This window comes from Lingula anatina, chromosome 6 (assembly GCF_051362555.1).
Source record: "Lingula anatina isolate TDL-2025a chromosome 6, LinAna3.0, whole genome shotgun sequence".
Classification (NCBI taxonomy): domain Eukaryota; kingdom Metazoa; phylum Brachiopoda; class Lingulata; order Lingulida; family Lingulidae; genus Lingula; species Lingula anatina.
In genome coordinates this window covers 16,921,817-16,948,965 of record NC_141772.1, presented here as the reverse complement: position 1 = coordinate 16,948,965, position 27,149 = coordinate 16,921,817, and the positions used below count along the sequence as shown (strand labels likewise).

At 35.6% G+C, this 27,149-nt stretch overlaps 2 protein-coding genes and 1 long non-coding RNA gene across 6 annotated transcripts in view; 2 read left to right on the top strand and 1 right to left on the bottom strand.

Annotated features, from left to right (window-relative positions):
• LOC106176020 (translation initiation factor eIF2 assembly protein) overlaps nucleotides 1-11,658 on the top strand; it is a 31,513-nt gene extending 19,855 nt beyond the window's left edge. For 2 of the 3 annotated variants that reach the window (XM_087014576.1, XM_087014578.1), the window contains exons 6-11: nucleotides 5,187-5,293; nucleotides 6,220-6,350; nucleotides 7,492-7,614; nucleotides 9,896-10,035; nucleotides 10,590-10,748; nucleotides 11,265-11,658. In XM_087014576.1, the coding sequence (XP_086870702.1) occupies nucleotides 5,187-5,293; nucleotides 6,220-6,350; nucleotides 7,492-7,614; nucleotides 9,896-10,035; nucleotides 10,590-10,748; nucleotides 11,265-11,432 (828 nt within the window). In that variant the 3' untranslated portion in view covers nucleotides 11,433-11,658. The remainder of the gene's footprint in view (nucleotides 1-5,186; nucleotides 5,294-6,219; nucleotides 6,351-7,491; nucleotides 7,615-9,895; nucleotides 10,036-10,589; nucleotides 10,749-11,264) is intronic. The other variant, XM_087014577.1, reaches the window with a different exon arrangement.
• Nucleotides 11,659-13,447: 1,789 nt separating this feature from the next.
• LOC106176021 (uncharacterized) lies at nucleotides 13,448-14,683 on the bottom strand. Its single transcript, XR_001239725.2, has 2 exons — nucleotides 14,515-14,683; nucleotides 13,448-13,583 (listed from the first exon to the last, which is right to left on the bottom strand). It is a non-coding gene; the product is annotated as an uncharacterized LOC106176021 (long non-coding RNA).
• A 134-nt stretch (nucleotides 14,684-14,817) lies between these two features.
• LOC106176022 (uncharacterized) lies at nucleotides 14,818-27,146 on the top strand. 2 transcript variants are annotated; one of them, XM_013558231.3, is made up of 14 exons: nucleotides 14,818-14,920; nucleotides 15,819-15,952; nucleotides 16,310-16,462; nucleotides 16,779-16,883; nucleotides 17,122-17,182; nucleotides 17,444-17,963; nucleotides 18,306-18,437; nucleotides 22,738-23,044; nucleotides 23,829-23,921; nucleotides 24,072-24,207; nucleotides 24,826-24,957; nucleotides 25,140-25,281; nucleotides 25,576-25,605; nucleotides 26,297-27,146. In XM_013558231.3, exons 2-14 carry the CDS (start codon nucleotides 15,925-15,927, stop codon nucleotides 26,438-26,440), a joined length of 1,983 nt encoding a protein of 660 aa, XP_013413685.2. In that variant the 5' UTR covers nucleotides 14,818-14,920; nucleotides 15,819-15,924; the 3' UTR covers nucleotides 26,441-27,146. The 2 variants fall into 2 exon arrangements, with proteins under 2 accessions (XP_013413685.2, XP_086870700.1); XM_087014574.1 differs by lacking the exon at nucleotides 25,576-25,605.
• The last annotated feature ends 3 nt before the right edge of the window (nucleotides 27,147-27,149 follow it).

The following is a 27,149-nucleotide window of genomic DNA, read 5'->3' as shown; positions in this document are numbered from 1 at the left end:
TTTGGGTGCTTTGAAAGGGCAGAAAATCGTGCTTTTGTTACATTTTCCGACCACTCGTTAGGCTTATAAGCGTGCCGCCATTTTGATTGACAGCTCTGGAGAGGGCCCTAGCCTAGTGATGTCCAGTAGGGTGTCAAGGATATGTAGAAGGAAGCGCTAACAAAGGCGATTACGTTTAACCACAATTAAGAGGTGTGAAGTTGCATTTGAACGTTTCAATGGGTCTCCCTCGGCAATCGAGTAATTTTACCTGAGAGATTCCTTTTCTGTTATCGGCAAAGTGATCAGATAAAACTGGGTGACAGTAGTAGTTCTTAACTGATTATCCTGGTAATTGTGAACTCGGGGGTGGGGGGGGGGGGGGGGTATTAATTTTTTCAAGAAGTCTTTTTGTGATTTTTATTTTGGGTACATTTTGAACTCTTTCTTCCCGCTTGATCTGTGATTTCTCCAAACATCGCAAAATGCAAGTTAACATGCGTTTTTATTTTCATTGTTATTTTTTTTAATCATGCTGTCAACCCTTGCTTGGATTTCTCTCGTTTGGCCATTCACATCAATATTTTGCGTGTCTCTAAAGCTCCTTGATTTCATTTATTGGAGAATAAAATTATATTATGTCAACATTAGTTTTTACCTTCTACAAAAGGCGTCCAACAATCATTTCCAGGTTCGTAACGTGTCTCAGATACGCTCGCCGATATATATCGCCAAGATTAAGAGCTAGGCTAAAAGTATCGATTTTAGCTTTTTTTCTTTAAGTAATAAATTTTTCGTACAAATACATTTCTCAATTAATTTAGACGATTCGATTTACTCTTTCACCCATTTATCAGGTATACATAAAGAAAAAAGAAAGACGAATAATATTAAACATTTCATGATGCTTTTATTTGAGCTGTACATGCGCCAATGGCTGTAGCTGTCTTTCGACCAACACAACGTCGCCGCCATACACGACAAACACACGACTTGTAGGCACTTTCTAACAACTGTCCACTGTGCCAAAGCCTGTACCCAGTAGCTACTGTTTCTTCCTCACGATCACTGTCAGAAGACTCCGAGGGCTGTTCAAAGTCCTTCAAAATCTTACGAGCCCTCACTCCAGGTAGATTCTCTCCCTCGTCATCCGACTGAACAAATACCGATTTTCCTCCAACCGCCCACATACTCTAAAAATTTTCTTTCTTTCCTCTGGAAATGGACTTTTAACGCGAACTTTTCTCTTCCCCATAGCGTACTCGACTTCTTCACTGCTTAGCTGATGTAAGACTTATGACCTATCACCGCACACGTAATCGGCTTACAACTCATTAACTCATTAATCGTTTTGTGGGGGGAAGCGACGATGTACCCATATTTACCAATAGTTAATGAATTCGCTCCGACATTCGAAGATGGTCGTTTTTTTTTTTTTTTTTTTTTTTTTTTTTTTTTTTTTTTTGTAAGATGGAAGCCCTGCAAGGTTCACGTGGTCCGATGGCAAGCAAGGATTTCATAATAATTGCGAATACCGCCGTTTTAGTGGTGAAATGGAATTTATTATATTTCTTTGTGTTGTTTACAATGTATTTATTTTGGAATTTCAAATGTCATATGAAGAGTCGTTATCTGTTTAAGAAAATACAATTTTATTATATCATTAAAAAAAAAACGCAATCAACATTTAAATACAGAAATTGATAATATTTGGTGTTACGAATAAAATTTTTCAGTTATCAGAAAAATATACATTTATTGTAATATTCATGATTTATTTCTTTTTCATTATATATGTACTTATTTCGCTTATTCATTACACCATAAACAGACCCGTGAAATGCATCGGTTTTTAAAGTCAAAAATATATTGACTTTTAAATCAAGTTTTATTATTATTTTTTTTAATTAAAGCAATATCAGGTAACTTACTTGTTGCGATGTACTGCAGCAACCGGGTCTGTGTATGTTGGTGTGCGTGTGTGTGTGTGTGTGTGAGAGAGAGAGAGAGAGAGAGAGAGAGAGAGAGAGAGGGTGCGTGTGAATCAAATATTCATCTAGCGTTTATGTTGTAGATTTTCGAAACTTTTTTATCAACATACCTTTACCATTTTGTACTAATGACAAGTGAAGTATGGCTTTGTGGTTTACCTGTTTAGATTCTTTGTGAAGCGTGTCCGTCATGACGGTCCCGTTCGTGTAGTTCCTCAGCGCCAGTTTCTTCATGGTTTAGTCCTCTTGGATGTTCTCTTCACTCAAGTTTCATCAACTAAATGACAAATATATAGACTATTCGTGTTTCGTAAACACCGACAGTGCTTTTTGACAGGACGGGCATTAATATGCTTATAAGGTATCCATAGCATCATTTGTTCGTGCGTGAAAATGTCTTTGTTATGTTCTCAAGGAGGAGCTTCATTTTCTCACTTATCCTTTGGCATACCTTGTGCATGTGTTTAAACTCATCAGGTGCTCGTTGCCGAAACGAACAATTGTACCATATCTAATGCTTTTGTTGGTGGCCACCTAGAAAGCAGAGACCATGCAAGTTCACAAAAAGGGTTAACTAAGTTTTTGGCTCATTATAGACCGCAAAATATGTACATCGTACTTCCTGAAATCGGCTATTTACTACACCAGACTAATGTTTTACTGGCCGGTATTCTACAATAAATGAAGCCAATAAACCTAAATAGGCTATTGCCGACCCTCAGAGTAAATAAGTGTCAAAGCAATTACGATGTGCTCTTGAAGCACAGTTTCAAAACCGAGAAAACGATATTAACAACCTTTCTGTTGCATCGTGAAACGCAAGTAAGGCGACCAAAATACTAAACAGCATTGACTGTGATATATTTACGACTTCTATCGCTTTGTTTAACAAACCCTGGGTCGACGAGTCCCCAGTTTGTCCATACTGTGTCAGCGGTGCCATTGTCCTGTGATTTGTTGTTTCGAAATGAGGACAAATTGACCAATCGGCAGACTCCGCCCATCTTAGCAAAATAAAAACATGGCGGATCGCGCAGTGTTACATTGTTTTTCTCATGAGTTTGGTGGGGCAATTTATCCATCGTCATTACATAAAAAAAATATCTGACAGTGTTCTGGGTGTAATGTGATCGCAGCTTGGTTAACTCGAGCTGTCGCGGGGAAAATTGATCTAACAGGTACAGAAAGTATACAATTAAAACAAGTGCGTCACATTGTTGTGGTGCCAGCGGATGCCAATCAGAAATTCACATAATATCAAAAGATTTATAGGCCCTATATGTGTGTCGAGTTTATATTTATGAAATATATGTTTTCTATTGCCATATCAGTTAGAAATAGACTTGTTAACTGGGCATCGTGACCAGTCTCTCGTGTTTCTCTGGTACATGTATAAAAATGCGCCCAGTCGTTGTGAGGCATAGTTTTCTTCAAAATTGTGTAAAGTTTTAGGAACAGTTTGAAAGCGTACCCGATAGTATAACGACTGTTTTTCTTCTATATATATTCTATATATGAATAACAAAGACAACCGTCATTCGGGAGTAAGAAATAAGAGGAGCTAAAAGAAATTATAGACACTTTATATCATTTTTCGTGGAAATCCTTATTTCTTGTTTTCACGAAATGCTGCTCTATCAGGACATCAAGCACGTGAGCTGGTTGACTTAAACAGCCAGGGAGAGGCCAATTGTCCTGTTCTGCTTATTTTAACATGATACCCTGTTTATTGGCGGATATGTTGGATTTTAGCCCTAAAACGAAATTGCCATAAGTGAATTGAAGTGGGAGATTTACTGTGCTGAATTAGAAATTATGGAATTTACTTTTGGTAAGAAAATTTTCTTTGTCAAGCATTTTTGCAACTAAAATGGGGAATGAATGCTTATCTACCTAACTAAAAAATTATATAATTATATTTTCAAAAAAAAAAAAAAAAAAAAAAAATTAAAAATGCACAAGGAAAGGCTAAAGGAAAAAGAAAAAAAAAATATTTGCATTCTGTATTGCGGCTAAGGAAGAACGCTAAATAGCAGACTAATGTTTCTCATTTTAGAAATTTGCATTATGAAGAGATAAAACATTGAAATCAAGTGTGTAACATTGGTAGATACATGCATAAAAACTTGAAACGTGGAAACTTACAGACAAGTCATACGTGTGGACCACGTGTCAGGCAGGTAGATTTAAGTTTCAGTATTCAACGCACTGAGCAAACAAAATGGGGGAAAACAGAATACAGACTTGCGTTGAGAACAAAATGAAAGAATACGCAAAAACTCAGCTGTACATAATTGTATATTGGACTGCTAAGCAAACACAGAAATTTTGTCTAATGCTGCCTTATAAACAAAACAACAGAGATCTGTGAGAATGAGAAAGAACGAATGCTGGTTAGTAATGCCTGTTGATCAATTTTGAAATTTTTAAAGATCTAATTTCAAACTGATGTGGATACAATCTTCAGGTGAAAAGCTAGTCATTCTATTCACGATATTTTCTGCTCAATTCACTTACGTCATGGACCCTACTGATGGCTCCCCAGTATCATCTCTCAGGTCAATCGGAACACTTTGAAATTCGACAAGAATCTTGAATAATTGCCACCGTTGGATAGATAACCTTTGGAGTGAAAAATTAATTCATCCTTTGAGTCGAGAGCGCGCACTCAATCCCACGCCTCTATCTATCATTCGGTTTATATCTCTGATTATTCGTATAAAAAGGAATCTGAATGCAACATACAGTTGTACAAACACTGGGATTTCTACAGAGCGTGACAGTTATTTGGTGCGCTGCATAGACAGTACGCATGGTTTGATGAAAACTATTTTACAAAGCATCATATCTAATGATTAAGATTTTTATGAACAGTTTTATTGTAAATTGAATATATTTCGCTACATAATTATCTCGGATTGGTGGTGAATGTTAAAGGTTAAAGGTTTAAAAGGAAGACGTGAGAAAAAAGAGAACGAACTTGATGAACCTGGCCTATTTCTTTTTATTTGTTAGTTGATTCAATTTGCTATGGTGCCTACCAAATGCAGAATTATCCCTTTACACGCCAATGATTTATTATTTTTAAAAATGTTACCTTTCTTTCTGCTGATATTTTGAACTTGTTTTGAATTTAAAAAAGTGGAAATGTAACAAAAAATTAGTGTATTTTTCTTCTCACATTTCTTATTTTATTTATTTACTTAATCATTACAGGACGCGACATGGATAGCGTTTGATCACACTTTAAAGTGCACAAATCCCAGCGATATCTACCTCCTACTGAAGAGCTCCGAGTTCGTTATGCATGACTTGAATGAACCGTAAGTCTCTTCTCTTTCTATTCTCTTCTCCTCTCCTCACCTCTCCTTTCTCTCTCTCTCTCTTATCGGCCCTTGGTTGCTCTTTGTCTTTCATTATCTCACCTTACTCTTTCACTCAAGACTGCATCCATACGTGTTTGTTAAATCTTATTTATTTGTTTATAATTTCTCCCTTCCAAGAGAGAGAGAGAGAGAGAGAGAGAGAGAGAGAGAGAGAGTGTGTGTGTGTGTGTGTGTGTGTGTGTGTGTGATGGGGGGTAATCATTTACAATAAATAAATAAATAAATGGTTATAATGTTGGAGACTGGAGAGGATTCCCCTTGCCCACCCCCCCCCCCCCCCCCTTATCTACTTCTGTGCGTTGAACTTACAATAGTTTAGGCCCCATTCCCATAGACACCATCGGTCCAAGTATATCGGCCCAACTCTGCGGGACTCTTGCTGAATGCAATTAACGTTGAATAGAATACAGAAAAGCTGACCAGTAATTATATGAGCACGTTGGAAATTGGAAACAAGAGGTGTATCATTCAGTTAAGCTAATTGCACTCAGCAAGAGTCCCCGAAGAGTAAGATCGATCGTAGACCGATGGGAATGCGGTCTTAGTCATAGAAATATCTAGGATAACGTAATGGATGCGATTTATTGCTAAATTATATCATTTCCGTTTTCAGGGACATTTCGGTCTCCAGTGCAGCTATCAACCCAGTCTTTTTAGCAATGTTGGCTAGTAGCTACTGAAATGGGTTTGTCTATGCCTGGAAAACCAATGAAAAAAGGACTAATTTGACACTTTAGCTGATAAAACCTTGAAGACACCTTAACACAGATATTCCACAATTTATGCCCACTTTGAAGCTCTTTTCAGTAGCTACACATTACGCCTGAGCATTTTTAACTAATTGCTCACTTTTCATCCAACAGATTCGTAAGATGTGACGATTCCGACCCAGATCACGAGGCGAAAGTCCAATACGAAATGGTTCTTCGGAAATGGTTGGACCTGAAACCAGGCCTGGAATTCCGATGTTTCATCAAGAAGAATAAATTGATAGGTATGGCGATGGTTGCGAATATACATGTAGATATGATGTGGCATTTTTGCGGGCTTGGTGCGAGTCCTCTCTCTCATTATTGTAATTATGTTTCATCGTGGGCTTAGCAGATGTTAATGAAGATTTTGTCACATGGTGGTGAGACTTAAATCTTCATTGCAAAGTATATTCTATCCATTTACTTTACATGAGTTGCGCGCGCAGCAATGCAGTTGACTCGCTGTTATTCAAAACTATCAACAGGCCCCTACTTTAAACCTTGTCTGCGAATATAATCGGCAATAACTTAATACTGATGATTAAAAAACAAATATAATAATTTTTGTGTCTAAAACCCTCATTTTTTAAGAATTTAAGATTAAGTTTTCACTTAACCTGAGTGCTTCGTATTTTTCAGTTTAACAGCAACGTAACAATTTGTTTGATGTAACGTTCACTTACGGTTATCTATTCTAGAACATTTGGTGTATTTTTTTTACAGCTGTAATGTTGTTCTGTAATGAATGTAACAGTTCGAGAACTGTTTTGGGGAGGTCCTTCAGATTACGAGCATTTTCATTAAAAGAGAAAAACAATTTGTTCTAGGACAAATTGAGAACCGTAAGTGAGCGTTAAATGAGACGAATTTTCATTCTGCATGGTCGCGTCGCTAGAGTACAGGGAATCAAGCATTCAAGGTGTCCTATTTACCTCTTTATTCAAGCGTACCAAGGGCATCAAGTTTGCCTACCTTCTTCGGTCAGAGTTCATACACAAAGATGGCAGTTGGTGTTGTTGTGTAATTTTGAGAAGGTGTAGGCTAAAACCATCATAAAATGTCAAACTGATAAGTTCAGCGCTTTTAACTGCCTAATAAAAAACTGAAGATTTTGCTAAATAAACCATTCTTTTAAAATATCCATGATTTCTGTCATTAATTCGCTGCCGTTGAATGAAGATATTTGACAGCTGTTTGTTGATGAGGCAAGAAAGATTGCATTCATAGACGACTCGTTCTTAATCGTTAACCGCGTTCAGCCTTATTTTTGTTCTTTTTTTAAGTGCCCATAAAATTGCTTTTTATGAAAATAAATTCTGCTGTGTTGATAAATGCATTAATAAATAAGTTGAATGATATTGATATAAAACCTTTCAATTTCAGGTATTTCTCAGAGGCACCCCTGTGATTTCTTTCCATTTCTTGGAAAGGACAACGGAGCCATTTTGGAGGACATCAAACTTTTCTTTTACAATAAGATTTATAAACAGTTTCCGGACGAAAATTGTAAGTTGTTTTTAGTTGGCTGAAACATTAAATAGTTATTTTTCCTGACATTTTTTCATAAAACCCCAACAGTAGCACACAACCTGGCCGCCTTAAACAAGCCATTTCTTACTTTTCACGAGACAGGCCAACTTTACGCTCAACTTGACTTGTTCTTATTTATTTTGGGTCAAAGTAAATTTATTCTATTTAGACAAAATTCAGGCCTCATAAACAACAATTGCCGTTTGTGATCTCGAGCCACGAACCTGTGATCGAGAACGACAAATTCACGACTCAAACGGCGATTCCATGGTGCAATCGTGGTTCGAGTCGTAAAATTGGGGTTCGCTATAACAAACCCGAGGTTCGAGATCACGAACGGCTATTTCGTTTATAAGGCAGTTAAGACTTAAATTTTCGCCTTTGTGTGTGAAGCGGGAAGTTTACGTCATGGTGTTCAGGTATAAGCCATTCTGTCTTTTTACCTACCTTACATTTATAAAAAAAAGGTACAATCCTTCCAAATATCGTCTTGGAAATGGCGAGGATATATATCTTTGTTTTATGCTTCTTTGGTGAACGGATGGGCGCCATCCAAAACTACAGAGTCCTGTAATTACTTGGTCGCTCTTCTGAATATATATATACATGGATTCTTATACCACTGGCATCCCATTTAGCCTTTACAGATATACAAAGTATCTGGATAAGATTTATGTCCTCAATTAAATAATTATGTATATAAAATGCGGTGGCGAGATAAATCAAAGGATAGTCCCGTAATGGAGAAAATATTCTAGCAGAATATGACTTCACAAATATTCTAGCATGAACAAATATTCTAGCAGACTGTGACACTTCGGCTTAGTCCGAACCTCACAAACCTAAAACTGGTCCCGTCACTTTGCATTCGGGCACTCAGAAATGATGCTAGAATATGCTCAATGTTATTAATGTTCCGTTTTCAAGTAATGTTCATTCCGCTTTCAAGTAATGTTATATCAAATACAGTCGACATGTAAATATCGAGTGGCACAGTGGCAGTAGTGTAATTTTGAAAACCATTTACTTTGTTTAAATAGAGCCCCACATAATGATTTCTTAATAAATCAGATTGAAGCACGTCTACGAGACTTTGAGTAGGTGTGATGGAGACTAAAATACCGCTGCGGTAGTAAAGCCCTATGGGAATTTTTGTTTTTCGGGTCGTCTGACCGACCCTTATTTTGGTATTCGACTGACCGAGCAATATATTTTGTTGAAAAATTAACTGCATAAAGGGTTGTGTTTGTACATAAGTAACACAAGGATGTAAAGCCTGTACATAGTTTTTTGAAAGAAGCATTATGAGTCATGTGGGGACATCGCAGTGGTAATTGATCGCATAGACAGACTTAAAAACGTACACTTCAGGGACAACAAGTCTTGATATGAGATTCAAAATTCCACAATACATTACATTGTAAACAACACATATAAATATAATAAATTCCGTTTTACCAAAAAAACGGCCGTTAACGGACCACGGGGAGCTTCATAGGTGGTTACCCTCAGTAGCCTAATAATCTCCTGAGAGATTATTAAAAAAAAAACACTTAAAAAATGTAATAACTTTGAGTATCAGAACGGATTCATTAACCATTGGAAAGCATGGGAAAATTGTCGTTTATGACCAGAGGAAAATCCGACACTTTTCCGCCAAAATGAAGGGTTGCCATCCCTTTAAGTAGACAGAAAGGGCAGAAGAAAACGGCAATAAACGTACAAAAATATTATGCTGTCCAGGATTTCTGTGCCATAACGTATTCTGCTATTTATGAACCATTGCTCAACCAGTCTCTGCATTAGCATTAACATAAGGACTTCTGTTTGAGAGATTTGTTATTTTTTAAGGTCTGAAATGGAAAATAAAACTAATTTTACAGGCGATGTAGACATAAAATAAAAATAAAATTTTTCAACCGCATGCCAGTATATCTTTTAGGTGTTTCGTTTACCTGCTGAACACGATTTTTACAACCAGCCCATCTTTATCCTACATATTTTACTTGGTCTTTTATTTGCATTTTTAAGTCATTCACCATTTGAATTCGATAAATCGCGCGAGAGTGAAAGGAAATTTTACAAGCATGTTTGTTCAAATTTTCGAAAAATTAACCTTTGATTAGTGAATGAATTATCTATGGGAAGCATTTAGTTAGCTTTTCAAATTTTTATTTGTGAGACGTTTCTGCCTTGTTAGAAAAAAGCACAGACAATTTTCTGAAAAGTTTTTATTTTCAATGTCATATCATTTCAGATGTGTTTGACGTATACAGGAAGTCTGAGCATAACATTTTGTTGTTGGATTTTAACCCTTTTGGTCCAGTAACAGATGGACTGTTGTTTGAATGGGAGGAGCTGGACAGCTGGCCTGATGGCGACTCTGCAAGCGAAGAGGTAACCGTGGCGCGCTGTTATTTTGACTATAACCCGCCCTCGTCTCGGGGAAGGGAATGGCGGGTTCGGAGTGCCGGTGATCAGCGCCGACAGTGATAGCTACCGCTTTTGGTGCAGTATTTCTAATATTAGTATGAACGTTTTTGGTGATTTCCCACTCAAAATATGACAGTCCGTTTTGAATGACGTGAGGAAGAGCCAAATTTTAAATGGGCGAACTGAGACAACAAACCAAACTGAAATAGATAATTGTGAGGCAATTTAGAGTGTAAAACGATCTACTTATTGTGCGAAAAAAATGTACTAAGTGGAAATGAGTACCCTCTACCAGGGTGGCAGATATTATAGGGAAATCTTGGAAATGACAGAAAGCCAAATGACTGTCTATTTATCTAGAGACATATCTGTGAATATCTTGTGAAAAATCAATCTGTCGCCCTTGTACAGGGACGGAAATGAGCATGTAGAGAACATCACGTGGGTTATTACTTCTACCGAATTCAAAAAGACACTTAAATTACTATATTTTATTTTCACATCAATTTTTAATTTAGGTTTTATGTATTCCCCAGGTCCCAGAGCCGGTTTTTCGCTTCATCGAAACAGAGATGGGTGTGAAACCGAGCCCATACCAGCAGCACGGTATGCCCGTAGACATGGTCGACCTGGCCGCGGGAACAGACCCACACAAACTCATAGATTTTTTACAAATGGTGAGTGAAGAGATCATCCACTTCTCTCTTTCCTGGGGTTGTAGAGATTGCACTAGAAGAGAAGCAGTAATGTGATGATCGGCGTCTGTAGCCGTGGGGGTGATGTTATAGACTATTGCCCAATGGCAATGCGGACGATTGATTGAATATACGTCTTTGTGCGTGCGCCTTTTAGTAAACTGCTAGGAAGGCGCCATTCACATTAATTTTCCTCTCCAATAAAACTTCAAATATTTTCACACTCCATGAAAAAGTGTAGGAATATTAGAATGATGTTATTTGTTAAGGACTGGGGTAACCAAAAAGTCTTATGGGAAATAAAAATGGTGTATTGAGAAAGATGCACCGGAATAGCCGCAAATACGACCAGGGAAAGCGTGTCAGAGTACAGTTAGTTGTGACGATTACACGGTTACAACTTGATGCAGCTTTGCAGAACAAAAGAGCATCAAGTAAGCTCTTCAGAATGGCAACAAAAAATGCACTGCGCTTTGATAAGTTTCATTTACTTTTCAGAAAATTCAGTCCCAGCAGGACGACTCATCAGGTGAAGATGACAGCAGCAGTGACAAACCAGAGGAAGACATGTCAAACGTCTTAGCAAAGAGGACAGATGGTGACAGCAAAGACATTGACAATTCAGATTCAAAGACTTGCAGTGCAGATTCAATAACTATCAGTTGATGAATAACAGAAACCTCACAAAAATATTGCAAATAATAAAACAAAACTGACGTTGAAATCACAACCCATGAAAACAAGACCCAGTTATTTTTTTTTCCTATTTTTGCAGATTGCCTTTTCGGCATTCTTACAAGATACATTTGCCACTAAAAATCATGCAAACATATTAATAAAACATTTTTGTACTATGTAAACAGCTTTATTAATAAATATATACATAATATGACTTATGTTTTTTTAATGGCTATAAAATTATTAATTATAAAAGCAGAAAAAGGAATTTTTAAACATGTTAAAATTCATAAAAGAGTTTGAAAAGATAAATTTGAAGAAACAAGTCAGTTGAAGTTGAATGTATGCACTTCAGTTGAAGAATTTCTCTCGACCTCATTTTTCTAAAGCTGCACAGGTACAATAAGCTCTGGCTCTGCCCTTTGTCCTCTTTCTTTCTCTCTCTCTCTATTGTCTTTATAAAGTTTAGATTCTCTATAATATAATAATAAGACCCAACAAGTTTGGGCATGGAAGCAAGAAAGACAGCAGGTGGTATAAAATGTATTGCCTCTCCACAGAAATGTTCCCATAGATGATGCTCTATTCACAGGACACCGGCTTTTTGTTCGTTTCAGTGGTTAACTGCTGGTCCATATTGCCATACACACATACAAACTTTTTCTGTAAAAGACAAAAAAACAGGAATTTAAAGCTCCACTCTATCTTAGGGAAGCAATACAATATACATGTAGATATGCTGTACAATACATTTTACTTGATATTCATCTGAAAATAATCTTTTCAAAAATATCAATTTCTTTAAAAAACACCCTGATTCCTACTTAATGTTCACACTTCAGCCATTAATCTGGATAGATACCAAACTGAGCCACGATTCAAAGCAGTCCAGTAGTGTGAGGATTTCTGTAAAACAGTTTCTCAAAATCTTGCTAGTGATGCAGATTTCTGAGAGCTATTAAGGTACTCACTCCCCTACACTAGAAATTGGTAAGGGGCTTATTGAGAATAACACTGTGGAAAGAAAAACCTTGCTAGTCTCCTCCTTCTATTTGTCAATGCTGTGTTACTGTCTTGTGTTAAAAAATTAACCTTTCTGTTGTTGATCAGATTGTGTGCTGTAGATGGTTGTCCAAATAAAAATAAATAACAAACAAGGCAGCAAAAGTGTCAAATGAACGGACATAGCAGCAATGTCAATATTGATGCAATCAGTTAAGTACTTCATGTAATCCACTCTCCCTTATCCCAAATTCCTTTTTTGTATGGAAAATGTTACTTTAAAGAATACATCATTTTACTGTACATAGATAAATAGTTTATTCCTCCCAATACGTGTGTCAATTTGAAGTTTTCAACAGACTTTTGCTCAACTTTCAAAGTTAATTTGTCAGATATATATCTATGGAAGGATTTACAGATTACAAAGCAAAATCCACAGTCCACAATGAGACTAGTGATGCTCATATACTTGCTACTTAATGTGCCTGTGCTAAAGCAAACTCTTTTCATGCTACTTTGGTGGAAAACAAGATAATTTAAGATGATTCTGACAAGAATATATTTCAGTAAAATTACCACAAATCTTTTAAGATAATTAAAATTATAAGTAGGAAAAAATAAATAAAATTGATATTTAAATTCAATTTTGGAAATGTTTCATACAATATGTAAAGATACTTCATTTATTACATTTAAATGTTATGTGTGTGCATTTACACATGAAAAATTTCACAATTTTTTGGGGGTAAGTTCATTCTTGTTTTGGGAGAGTACCATGTGGCCCAAACATAAAGTAATAATGATCTTTAAGGAGATAGTAAAAAGTTAAATGGGGAAAAAAATGTTGGTCGGATTAAATGTAGGGAAAATATTTTACAGGTGGAAAAGATGTTACACAGTGGTGGGGTGGTTTTGTGTGTGCTGGGGGAGGGGGAAAGCAATTACCCCCTGGTGGTTTTGTAGTGCTGTAAAACAATAACTAGTAAATAACTGGTACATACATTCCTATAACTGTGTTTGAAGATATCATCTTTTTTTCTTTTTTGTGTCTGCCTTCAATTTTTTAGTTCCTGAATTACTTGTTTCTTGTCTCAGTGGTTCATTTGCATCAAGGGCACTATCTTCTTCTATCTCTTCCTGAAATATGAAGTTCTAAAATAATTTCACTGAAATTTGATGCAATCTTTTACTTGTATGTAAATTTCTGCCAAATCCTATGGTAATTCACAGAAATCACAGACATGGTCAGTCTTTGCCATAAACATTTCAGCTTACTGGCATTTGGACCACCACTTTTCAAAAATCTATAGGTATAAATCAGGATTCACTAGTTCACTTAAATTGTCAATAAGACTGGACAATTACCCCTATTAGTTACTACTAGTAATAACAAGATTTGCAGGTTTTTAAAATTATGATATAACAGCTTCATTCCAGAAATAAATTAAATCAAATCAAAAGCTCTCTTGTAAACTTATTAAAGTATAGAAAAAAATCTAGTGCCAGTTGGCATAATGGCCAGTCCAGATCACTAAATTCACATGTTCTGAAATATCTACTGGTACAAACAAAATTTTAATGCCACTGGCCTAGAGCGAAGGACCAGAGCATAATATATAGCAGACTGCACGGGTCAGCTGTATATTTTACATGAAGGCACGGGTCATGGGTATAACTCCCTGGGGAGTCACACTAAATTGCTATCAACTTACCAGCTTAAATGTCTGTCAAGCCTACCGAATCAGCTAGGGGGTAAAGATAATTACCGCCTAACAGCTTTACTAGGCGTGACAAACATTTAAGCTGGTTAAGTTGATAGCAATTTAGTAAGACTCCCCAGGGAGATACTAGTAGATCGATCCAAATTTCTGTGGGCATGGTACCGAAGAATGTATTATCAATAGAATCTGGGTTTGAGTAAAAATCTTGGAGCAATAGTGGCAAATTATAAATAACAAGAACTTGAAGAAGCTAGGCAGTAGCTAGACTACCAGTAAGTACTAAGTGAATATCATGAAATTGATATCGACTTATCGTTACCTACACCTATGTTAAATACAACAATTACCATTTCATCTTTTCTCTTTGGGAATATCACAACCGCAAATATGCAAGCCAACTGAAAAACGGCACCCGCAAGTAGAGCGAAGTGAATAAACGAGTCCAAGACACCACTGCCACTAGAGTCCTCCATGTTCAGTGCTTATTTGCGATAGCTGTAATGATTGAAAAAGAGGACATTTCCCTTTGATTTCAAAAATTTTGATAAATTAAATTTAAAAAGAAAACTGACAGGAAGACAATTTTTGCTAAAACTTACAATTAAACCAAATTTAGATTCTATATTTACAAATACGTGTCGTAAAATTTGAAGTACCTAACAGTGTTGCGCTATTTACCAATCACAGAAGAGATTTTAGTCACGTGGTATTTTAAATCTCAAGGAGGTGAAAACAAATGTGGAATAACTTCAGGTAGGAAATAATTTTTGTGATCGACAACTGTATGTCATAAAAAATATTTAAAATAAAACTTAATTTTGTTCCATAAGGTTTATTTTCTGTTTTGTCTTACCTCTTTGAAGTGCAAATACGTTTTATTTTAGACTAACGCAAGGTGGACAATTTTGGCAACTAAATTATTTTTTCCACAGAGGTCTACAGTTTTTATTCATTATCATCGATTAAAGCCGTTCCTCAGCTAAAGGTCCTACTTTGCTCCCAAAAGCCAACAAAACCTCATATCAAACATATATGTAGGAAATCGCTTGAGTCTTACCTTAGTGAAATCTTGCCATTTCTTATGTACTAGTACGAGACACAAGAGGGGAGTCTTAAGTTATTATTTATTTATTATTTTTTTTATTCCGACTTTTAGTCAGGTATATCCGAAAAAAAATTCAGTGTGCCAGATATAAACACAAGTTATATCTTCTGAAAGGTCTTTTTATCCATAATCTTATACTTTTGGAATTTTGATATAATATTAAATATCTCTAAAATTAAAGGAAATATCACTGTTTTTTAAATAGCGATATTAGAGCAAATGTGTCCTCCCGTTTTAGCCAGAAAGCTGTGACCACTGAGCGCTTTTGTGCCACCTTAAAGACATACTTCACCTTGATAAATTTTCATGTTTTTTTCATAAGATCACAAATGTTCTATGCTTTCACAAAGTAAAAAATTAGGCAAAGAGAGATGTTTGCACAGGTTTTTAAATGAGATGCCACAGTGGTCACTGGTCAGGAAGGATTAACTCTTTGATGTGCCCACAGTAAGTTTCAGAGTAGGGCCCTAAATATTACACAAAAAATAATGCATTAGCACATTTATTTGGTGTTTATATTTATAACAGAACCAAATTGTTTTCAAGGCTTTCATGACTCCAAGCACTGGCCTGAGATTGATGTTGCACCTGTGTCTTGCTTAACAACAACTCACTTTGATGTGTCTTACCTTGAGCCAAAGTTCAAACAATCATGGACACTACTACAAACTTACAGGAAGGTTTGTATGTGTGTGTGTGTGTGTGTGGTTATTTATTAAAACTTGGCATTGTTCACTTTCAGTATCTCTGTAGCTATGTTTTCTGTGTGTTGTTACCCTTTTAATGTGGTTCACCCAGCTGGTTGTACAAGCCTAGTAGATATTACAACCTCTCTTATACTCTAGTTCTTAATTTAATATATTTTTCAAAATTAGTCCAGGATCATGTGACATTTTTTGCTGAGATGCTGTGCAAGACATTTTACAATGATTTTATTCCTTACAAAAGAATCATTACAAGAGACCATTAGAATTTTTGATTTAAAAATGAGACTTGAAAGTAAAGCTGAGAAATCCTAAGCTGTTGTTTTGTTATAGGTTCCAGTAATTGCCCAGTGGCATTGCTAGTTGACCTCTCATCTGCAACCGAAAGCCCAGAAAGCCCAGAAAAAACAGAAGGAAAGAAGGCCAGTACAACAGAAAGTGAAAACAGTTTTCAATCGGAAAGTCAGAAAAATACACAAGCAGAAGGTAAGTATCAATATTCAAGATAGAAAATATCTTTTAACACTTTACAGAAAAAAAAGACATTTTCCAGGGGTTAACATTTTCTGCATCTAACCAACTTTTGATCCTCTATTCCTGAAACTTACTGCACTTAACTCTGTAACAATCTTGGAAGAATAATTAAGTTCTTAATCAACAATTAAGCAGTGGTTTTTGTCCAAGTCAAATGCACCACCTGAATGTGAAGTATTTTGGAGAGGATAGTAAAAAAAAGAAATGATGAAATGATGAAGATACTCTGATTGCTGTCCAGATTATCACTTCTCACTGTTACCTTTAGCTTTACAACTGATGAATATAGAAAATTGTGAAAACATTGAGTCAAGTCGGAGCAGTGAAAAAGAAGGCCCACAAAAGATGCAGATGGAAGATCTGTTGAAAGAGGGTAAGTTTTTGATCCCTGTACAATGGCTCTGAATAGCCAGGGAACCACTTACCTCCATTCCATTCCATTCTAATAAGATTTTTAAAGGGACATCATAGTAAGTCACCATGATTGATCTTCAGTTTTATTTATTTTTTATCACTCTGTGCAATTTACATACTTTTAGCATAACAAAGATTATAAATTATGATACAAAAATAAGCCTGGCTTTGGTTTACAGTAAAGGTTGTATTTACAGACATTAAGCTCCTTGACCATGAAGAATTTGATTTTGACCTGCCAGTGTCTCCTTCTACCAGGTATATGAATAGCTCATGTCTTACCTACAGCACATTATCAAGAAATGACCATTTTTTGTCCATGATTAAAACTAAAAAGTAATTTACTAGTATTAAAATCATAGTTTCATGTTGATTTGTCTTTTAGATGTATAATGAATATATTTTAGATGGATTGGCATTTGAATTTACTCACAATGTAATAATCTCTCTCTTTTCTCTCAGTTTTCCTTAAATCTTTATTTGACACGACCCTTTATGATTGTTAACTTGAATTTGCAGTCCTGAGAAAGAGCAGGTTGAGGAACTGGATGATGAAGATGAAGTTTTCTTTGGTCCTGTTGGCTTCAAGGAGACCATAGCATCTGTCACGGTGACTAGCTCTGAAAGTGCAGCCATCAAACCTCTCAGCCCTCTACGCCCAGACCAAATGGTGGCACTGTTCAAAGAGGCAAACACGGTGGCCTGTGCCATCGATATGCACAGCAAGAAGGAACAGAAAATAGCTGGAAACAAAGCCTCACCAGCTGCAACAAAGACACCGTCCCTAATAGATCAGTTAGACTCAGTATTGAAAGTTAGACAAAGTGAGGCAGTGAAAAGCCCGGGCAGTCCTCTTCGGAGGCAGGGGACATTCACTGTCAACAGCAGCCCTTTGCATATGCTGCCCCAGAGCAAAAGGGAAAATTTGCCTGTGATAGACAAGAATGGTGTTGAGATAAAAGAAGCGACAGGGGGCACTACACAGATACAGGATGGAGTTGCAGCCAGAGCTCTCAGAGCTAGGGAAAAATTGAACCAGGTATATGAAATCTCCACAATCTTTTCTCTAATCCTGAGTTTGCATGCAGTTTGAAAGAGTTGAAAATAAAAGTGAAATGTGCAACCTATGGCTGGATAACTATCTTGTGGCTTAAAAACAAACATTTTGACATAAACCTGTTTAATTTTTAAAACCTCAAAAAAAAAAAACTGCTTTTCCAATACTTTAAAAAGCATGAACAAAGCCCTTGCAAATAAGCATTTTTCATTAATGACAGATTTACACTTGGATTAAAATATCAATTGATTCTGTTTGATTTCCTTATAATGTCTGATTTGTCAACAACTAATACCCCATATATATGATATTTTGTTCCTGCAGAGTCTGACAACAAGAGAGACTACAGCAGTAAATGGAGATGGCATAGCAGCCACATCAAATGGTGCAGCAACAGAGTGTTCTGATAGTGTAATAGGTAGCAGGCTGACAAAGAGAAAATTACCACAGATGAAGGTAATTTAAATTGGAACATGTTTTAAGTGATATTTCTAAATGTCAGAACAGCTTAACCATTTTTAGCCATATAATTGTGGATGTTGATGTTCTGTTTGTTGTAATATGAATAATGTTCAGGTCTATTTGTATTGATTGTTGAACATGGGAGTCCAATTTGAAATTGTGTTTGCAATTAGAATGTTTGTCATCTCTTTAATGCACACTGAACAAAGAAAATTAGATAAATTTTCTCAAATTCATTTGAACATATATCATCAGTGTTGATTCTTGATGTTTAGGGTTAGAGATTACAGTCTTGCATAATGTACATGCTGTAGCATACATAACTGCTCTTTCAAAAAAATCCTATTTAACGTTTATAAGCTTTATAATATTTAGAAATGCACATCATGATTTTTTGTTATGTACAGACACAGATGTGTCTGTACATATAGCCATCATCTGCGTCTGTCGTCGCCGTCGGCGCCGTCGTCGCCGTCGTGCACTTTTACCGATAACACGATAAGTGGAACACCGTTTTTGCTTATGGCTTGAAACTTACAGAACTGGTGAATATTCCTAATACGCAGGTCAAGTTCGAAAATCAGCATGATCGGGCCATTTTTAGGGAAGTTAAGCTGTTTTTTCACTTTTTTCAGCATATATGCAGCACCGATAACACGATAAGTGGAAAACCATTTTACTTTTTAGCTTGAAACTTACAAAACTGATGAATATTCATAATCCGCAGGTCAAGTTCGAAAATCAGCATGATCGGGTCATTTTTAGGGAAGTTACGCTGTTTTTTCACTTTTCTCAGCATATATGCAACCCCGATAACACGATAAGTGAAATAACATTTTACCTTTTGGCTTGAAACTAACAGAACTGATGGATATTCATAATACGCAGGTCAAGTTCGAAAATCAGCATGATCGGGCCTTTATTTTAGAAGTTATGCTGTTTTTTCACATTTCCTCAGATTCAATTCTTAGGCATGTTAACAGTCTCATTATTTAACTAATAAGGTACGTAAAAGTGTTTGTTTGATATTTCCTGCATCTTTACAATATTGTTAATTGATTGTGTAAAAATGGTGGTAAACTTGTTATCGTGTATTGTGTAATAAAGTGTCAAAAATGGTAATAAACGCATCATTGCAGTTTGTCCGATTCAATCATCCATGTTCAGAATCTCAGAATGGAGGAAATTGGACATTAAACACTGTTCTATTGATATTTTTCCCATCTCATCAATTTTCTTAGTTGGTCATATAAAAATGGCAACAAACTGTTTATTTTGTTTTATGTTAAAAAAATGTTAAAAATGGAAATAAACCCATTTCAGAACAGTGCTGTCTTGTTTACATTTTGGCATTTTTAAGATGTGACTTTGAAGTTTCATGAGCCTGCAGACCTTTGCTAATCACATTTTCTGAATATCCATGATACTAATATTTTATGATTAAAAATTGATGGTCATTATGCTGTTAAACATTATGTAATATTGCATCAAAATTTGACGAAACCCCTATTTTGGGCACTGCTCCCATGATGACCATTTAAGAAAAACCATGTCACTTACTGTTTTCAAACTTACAGGAAAGAAACATAGGGCTAAAATACAGCTTCAGTAGGCAATGCAGTCTGTTTGGTAATTTTTTCTGGCAGTTAAACAGTTTTTTGTGAAAATTTAATTTTTCACATATTGGCATTTTCAAGGTGTGACTTTGAAATTCCATGAGCCTGCAGACCTTTGCTAGTCACGTTTTCTGAATGTTCATGTTACTAATATTCTATTATTAAAATTTGATGGTCATTATGCTGTTAAACATTATGTAATATTGCATCAAAATTTGAAGAAACCCCTATTTTGGGCACTGCTCCCATGATGACCATTTAAGAAAAACCATGTCACTTACTGTTTTCAAACTTACAGGAAAGAAACATGGGGCTAAAATACAGCTTCAGTAGGCAATGCAGTCTGTTTGGTAATTTTTTCTGGCAGTTAAACAGTTTTTTGTGAAAATTTAATTTTTCACATATTGGCATTTTCAAGGTGTGACTTTGAAGTTCCATGAGCCTGCAGACCTTTGCTAGTCACGTTTTCTGAATGTTCATGTGACTAATATTCCATTATTAAAAATTGATGGTCATTATGCTGTTAAACATTATGTAATATTGCATCAAAATTTGAAGAAACCCCTATTTTGGGCACTGCTCCCATGATGACCATTTAAGAAAAACCATGTCACTTACTGTTCTCAAACTTACAGGAAAGAAACGTGTCTAAAATACAGCTTCAGTTGGCAATGCAGTTTGTTTGGTAATTTTTTCTGGCAGTTAAACAGTTTTTTGTGAAAATTTAATTTTTCACTTATTGGCATTTTCAAGGTGTGACTTTGAAGTTCCATGATCCTGAAGACCTTTGCTTGTCACGTTTTCTGAATGTCCATGTTACTAATATTCTATTATTAAAAATTGATGGTCATTATGCTGTTAAGCATTATGTAATATTGCATCAAAATAGAAGAAAACAATTTTTGGTGCTGCTGCTATGATGAGCATTATGGGAAAACAGTGTTATGACTGTCAAACCTTTAAAAAAGAAACACAGAATGAGTTGGAAAAGCAGTCTAATTGGCTTCTTTTTCTGGAAGTTATACATTTGAGTGAAATATTCATTATCTTTTTGGCATATTCATTGTGGGACTCAGAGCTCCCATGGACATGAAGCCGAATGGTAATCAAGTTTTCTACATGTCCATGCTATTTATTGTCAATAATCAAAGATTGGTGATAATTATTCTATAATTTATTATGTAATGTTACATCAAAATTGACAACAATATTTTTGCATTGCTACTGCAAACATTATGAAAAGAAAACTGTGTTACTTATTATTATTTTTAACTTACAAGTATGATTTTTAGGATTGGCATGCAGTTCAAATTAGAAAGCCAGGTCAATTGGGTTATCATTTATTATTGAATTTATGCAATTTTGTGTGAAATTTTCATTTTTCTCATTCTGGCACTTTCTAAGTATAAACTTGAACTCTGATGGGCCTGAAGCCTTATGATTTTACTTTCGTCGTTGTTACCTGTTGTGCATAATTAAAATTTGATGTTGACTGTGCAGTAAAACATAATGTATTATTGCATCAGAATTGGTAGTCTCCTATTTTGTGCATTATTGTTTTGTGCTTTTCTGAAGATGTGACTTATGGGCCTGAAAGACCTTTGAGAGGGTCAGTCTGTTAATATCCCTTGGGTATCACTTAGCTAATTTCTGAGTTATAAAGTCATTTGCCTAATTGATAGGCCATTGAAGATTACATAAAGCACACTTGTTGATATTTCCTTGTAAACTCCCAAAAGTTAAGCTCTCTGCTAGATTAATAATAAGGAAGCAGTGATAATTATGCAGGTTATTATATATATATATAATCAAAGATTAAAAGTTTGAATAGCAGCTTTATTGAAATTATATTTACCTCAGGCTCTGCCTAGGAGGTTATATTTTCACCCTTGTTTGTCTGTCATCAACATAACTCAAAAAGTTATGGACCGATTTTGCTGAAATTTTCAGGAACTGTCAGAATTGGGCCAAAGAGGACAATGATTAGTTTTTAGTGGTGGTCTGGCTCAATAATCAATCAATAATCAACAATAATCAACAATTGCTGCCTTGGCAGAGGTCTGCACACTCGGTGGTTTTCTCGTTTTGTTATGTTTTCCTTTACAATCTTTTCTCAAACACATGCATTTGTGACTTTTAACTCTCATCCGTTCGAGGCTCTGCACATTTTCTGTATTTCCACATAAGCAATTGTATTGTTTTTTATGTCTTTAAACATTATATAAAATTATTTTATGCACTGTCATCATTTTTCAAATATTGAGACTTTCATCATGTGACTATAGTCTCTCATGGTCCTGAAACTGTAATCTTATTGAAGGGGTGGATTGAGACCATCTTCTGGGTCTTCTTGAAGACAGGTTATTAAGTTTATATTGACTGGTATCTATTTTTTTCTGTTGGAAGACCATCAAAATGGAGGATGGATCAACATAGATACTTTGGAATACTGTCAGAAAATATCTCCGGGTCCACTCCTGTTATTGACCATGTTACCTGTTGTGCATGATTAAAATTCAGTGTTGACTGACAGTGCTATTATAAGCATTATTTATTATTGCATCAAAATTGACAAAATGACCTTTTTTTGCATCTTTATTTTCTGTTTTTTTGTCTGTACATTTGACAGCTTTGCTGCCTTGTTCAGTATATTACTTATTAGGTTGTTATATTTTCAGTCCAAATTACAAAAACCTACCCCAACGTACTCCCAGCGTGAGAGACATGACAGCGATTCCTCTGCCTCCAGCGTTTGCTCCAACATTTCCAACTGTTCCAACTCATCCCAACGCTCTGGCCTGAAAGCTCCAACCATCAAGACCAAGTTGGCCCTATTAAAACCTGGAGAGATCCAGAAAAAGAGTCTTAGTATGAACAAGAGTTGTTCCAAGCCTGGGATGTCCCAGTCAGGTCCGATGAAGGCCACCAAGGCAGTCAGTGGGATTAAGAAGAACAGTCCTGCAGACAACACTAGGAGCAGTCTGGGTACATGTACTTTTCACTTTCATGAATATTCATAATTACAGGGATGAGATTTTTCTGACTATCGGTGGATTTCTGACATTTTGGGAGCCAAAAATATCATTGACATAGGCAGCCCCCTGGACCCCATACCATGTTTTCTGACTTTTCACTAAATGGTAGTCCCATCCCTGTAATTGGCCTAATATGCTCATGTAGCTTTCACTCTCATTGTCATTATCACTCATTGCAATATCACCCTAATTCTCATTCCCTGACAGGGATGACTTGATAGACACCAGAGCATTGTAGTTACTGTTATTGTTACACAGCTGATATAAACTTTAACTTGGTATTAAATAATCATTGCAGGTTGGTATGTGATAATGAGGTCCACTTAACAAGCATGAAATATTTGAGGAATTTAATTGTCAGTACTCCCCAGTGGCTATTTTTCTGAATAGCTAATTTTTCTCTGTCAGTCATATTCAGCAACATTGATTTTTTTTTTTTTTTTGCAAAATAGTAATCATAGACTTGTCAGTCAGAACCTGTGGATTCACTTTTATAATCTTGTTGTCTGCATATCAGGTATGCATTGAATATGGTTGATTTAGTCAAAGCAAGAAGCTGTAGAGGAGTAGAGACGGGGTATCAATTATCTCTCTCGTCCAATTAGATTTAGGCATTCTATTCAAAGCGGTGTCCTTTGAAATCTGATCCTTCTTGGTCAAAGAAATTGCAGAGAAGATTAACAGCTATAGTATATTTTTCTGACATGGGATAAATCTTCGTTTTCTATTTCCAGTATCTAACAGTAGCAGGCTGAACAGATCGGTTGTCTCCACACCAGGCAGTGCATCAGCAGCAAACTCTGCTAAATCCATTTTGGGAAGACAATGTAAGTGCCTTGCATTGTATTATTTAAATGGCTGATCCTGTAACTAGTGTGTCACTCTTAAGTTGGACATGCAAACATAGGTATAATTGTTGATGTTGAAGATCATATTATTTATCATCAGTAATAAAGATAATCTCCTTCCCTTCACAGCTGGCCTAAATCAGCCCCGAAGTAGCAGTGCAGGCAGTTTTCACAGCACGCCTGTCAAGCCAGAGAAGCAGTTCTTACCAAAAAGACTTGCTGCTCAGCAAGCAAAGGATTCACCAGCCACGCCCCCCAGAACAAGGTAAGCGTACAAGTGTTTGGCTACCAAATCTGAAAGCATTTATGACTTTTTCTTTATTGATTCAAGATGATCTTTTCACTTAATCTTGAAAGTTGAGCTTGAAATTAACAAGCTTTTTATGTGAAATGTAGACTGGCATACTTAAATCTATGTCATGATTGAATGCAAATTTTCTTATTACTCTTAAATATGATTGCAGGTGACTTTGAAGATGATACACATGATTGATTTGTTTCTCTTTCGTAAAGGAATGCATTATTTATACCAGTTAACTTTGGTGCATTATCTGCAACTCTTATAATATTAATAAATCAGACATATACTAAAGAGAATTAAGCATCCCTTATTTTATTTTCTGTAGCAAAACTAGGAATGAATTATATTTTAACTTTTTTTGGATATCAGAGGGAGATAAAGAACTGAATTCCACATGGTAACAGAAGAGATGATCAAATAATCCCAAACAGACCATGTTAAGGAATGCACTTAACAAATTATACTGCCCATTATGAAACAGAGTCACAAAAGGAATTTATAATGTTTGATTGAGTTGTTACTTGGTGCAGTGCTAAATTATGGGTTTATTTATTAATTATTTTATTTTGTGTGTTTCTGCAGTTCGTCCAACAGCTCCATCCTGTCCAGTACTCCATCTTCTGTCCGCAACAACAGAAGGTCAATGCTGCCTACTCCATCTAAAAGGTTGGCAAGCTCCAGAATGAGTTCAGCAGGCTCCTCCATGTTACAGAGGTTTGTTATAATGTTGTTTGTTACACTGTTGTTTAGCTGCCTTAGTGCCTTACAACAGGATGTCAATATTAAATTGCCAAGCCTGTGAAGCCCATGGTATAAGTTTTTTTTATATTTAAAGGTTAGTTTTATGTGCCACTATAAATAGCAGCCTTTACTGTAGCTACCTATAAAATTTTCAGCCCACAATCTGGCAGGAGTGGCAGCAGTTCCTCAGTGTTTTCCTCCAGATCTGTCAGTTCCAGCTGCACTTCACCTAGAGCTGATGAAAACCAGCCCCCAGCAAAGAGAAGGTCTCTGCTGCAGACACCCAGTTTTGGGCAGGTGAGAAAACCATTGGTTTACGTGCATGTGTTAGGAATGACATTGTAAAGTTATTTCATGTTATGGAAAAGTTGACTTGTGGGTGTGAGCATGTGTGAGATTCCAGCTATGACATTTCCATTCTTTTCAGATGAATTTGGAACTAACGTTTTGCTTATTTACTTTTTGCCGTTCAGTAGTTGTACCTTTCAAGCTATGATTCTTAATTTGAAAGTCTCATAATGAAGTCAAATTGTTTTCAAAGTTGTCTTTTCTGAAATCTTTTTGCTGATCTTGTTAAGCATTTTATTTCAGTCAGTTTTTGATTCACCACAAGGTTTTCAGGTAAAATTTCACCCAACTGAAGAGCTCTGATGTAGATGTAGCAGTAACTACTTTTTTTAACATATAGTAGCATTTTCCAGTTGCACATCTTAATGCTGTGTTGGAGTTGTATTCTTATATAGTCAGTTTGCATGTTTACTTGTGAAAAAAATTAGTTCAAACTGAATCTTTGTGTGACTGGTCAGTAAGCATGGGTGAGTGCAAGAAGTGCGGTTTTATTGGTTGGTTGTAGGTACTATAGTTCTATTGCATTGAGGTACAGCTATTCTATCGTAACACATTTTTGTAGTTGTATGCTTCTGTTGTAATATTTACCACGAGAATAAACCATGGTTTATAAAAGTTGATCACAGATTAATATTTCCTTCAATTTAATGTATGCGGTATTCTTCATTTATTTGGATATATTTTCATTAAACGTGTCAGATAAGTTTTTTTAAAATTATTATCATCATTACTTCTTTTCTTTGGGGGGGGCATATAATATTTCATTCGTAAAAGTTAAGAAATTCAGATATAGCACAATAATATTTGACGTAATCTGAGATTGGGCAACTTTGTTGGTTTTTAAAAATAAACTTTTCCTTTAGAAAACAGTTATTGTATCTTTTTTCGTGTATTTTTGGTTTGTTTGTTAATTTTCTTTGTCAAATTTAATATATAATTGAACAGTAAAATTTACTATTTTCAGCCAAGAAAATCTTTGGTTCAGCATACCCCACTACATGGTGCTAAAAGCAATGTAAAACCCCCATCTAGGTGGTCTCCCATAAGGAAAAGGAAAGCTCTGAGTTTGGAAGATGAGGCTATTCAATGTACAAAGAGGACCAAGTAAACTTAATAGACAAAAGAATATCAAAATTTTAATTATTAAAATACCTTAATATGTCCTGAGCCAAAAAGATAATAAACATATAATTTTCGATCTGTATGAATACCAGGCAAGATTCCCAAACTTGGGGATGGTTGCCAAGAGAAGTTACTTAACTGTAAACAGAATAGTAAGTCCACAGTAACAAAGAACATGACATATGCTTAACTCTTCAGCATCAAGAAGAATAATAGGATATCTAAAGTGTCAGCTGGTGAATGTATGAAACTGGAGAACTGTGTAAATTGAAATATCACTGTATTGTGTATAATCATTTAATAATTTGAAAATATTAAGTGGGCAACTTAAGATATAAGAGCATTGAGGATTAATCCTGTTAAAATGCCAACATGCATTTTTATGGGATTTACTTTAAGTTCATGAAGGACATTTGTGATTCTTTAATTACACAATAACATGTATAATATTTGAATAGTTGTTTTTAAGCATTACTGTATAATGGTTATTGCATTTGTTTTGTTTGATGATCCCCTGGAAAATTAAAAATGAGCTTACTAAGTCAATATGTATAAACTCTACTGAAAACACTGGATAAAATCTCCATAATCATGTACGATATTCTGTTATTATGATTACAGCATTTACTTTATAGATTCTGTACTGTTAAAAAAATGTGTAAAGCTGAAAATAAACAACAGAATTTGTGATCGCA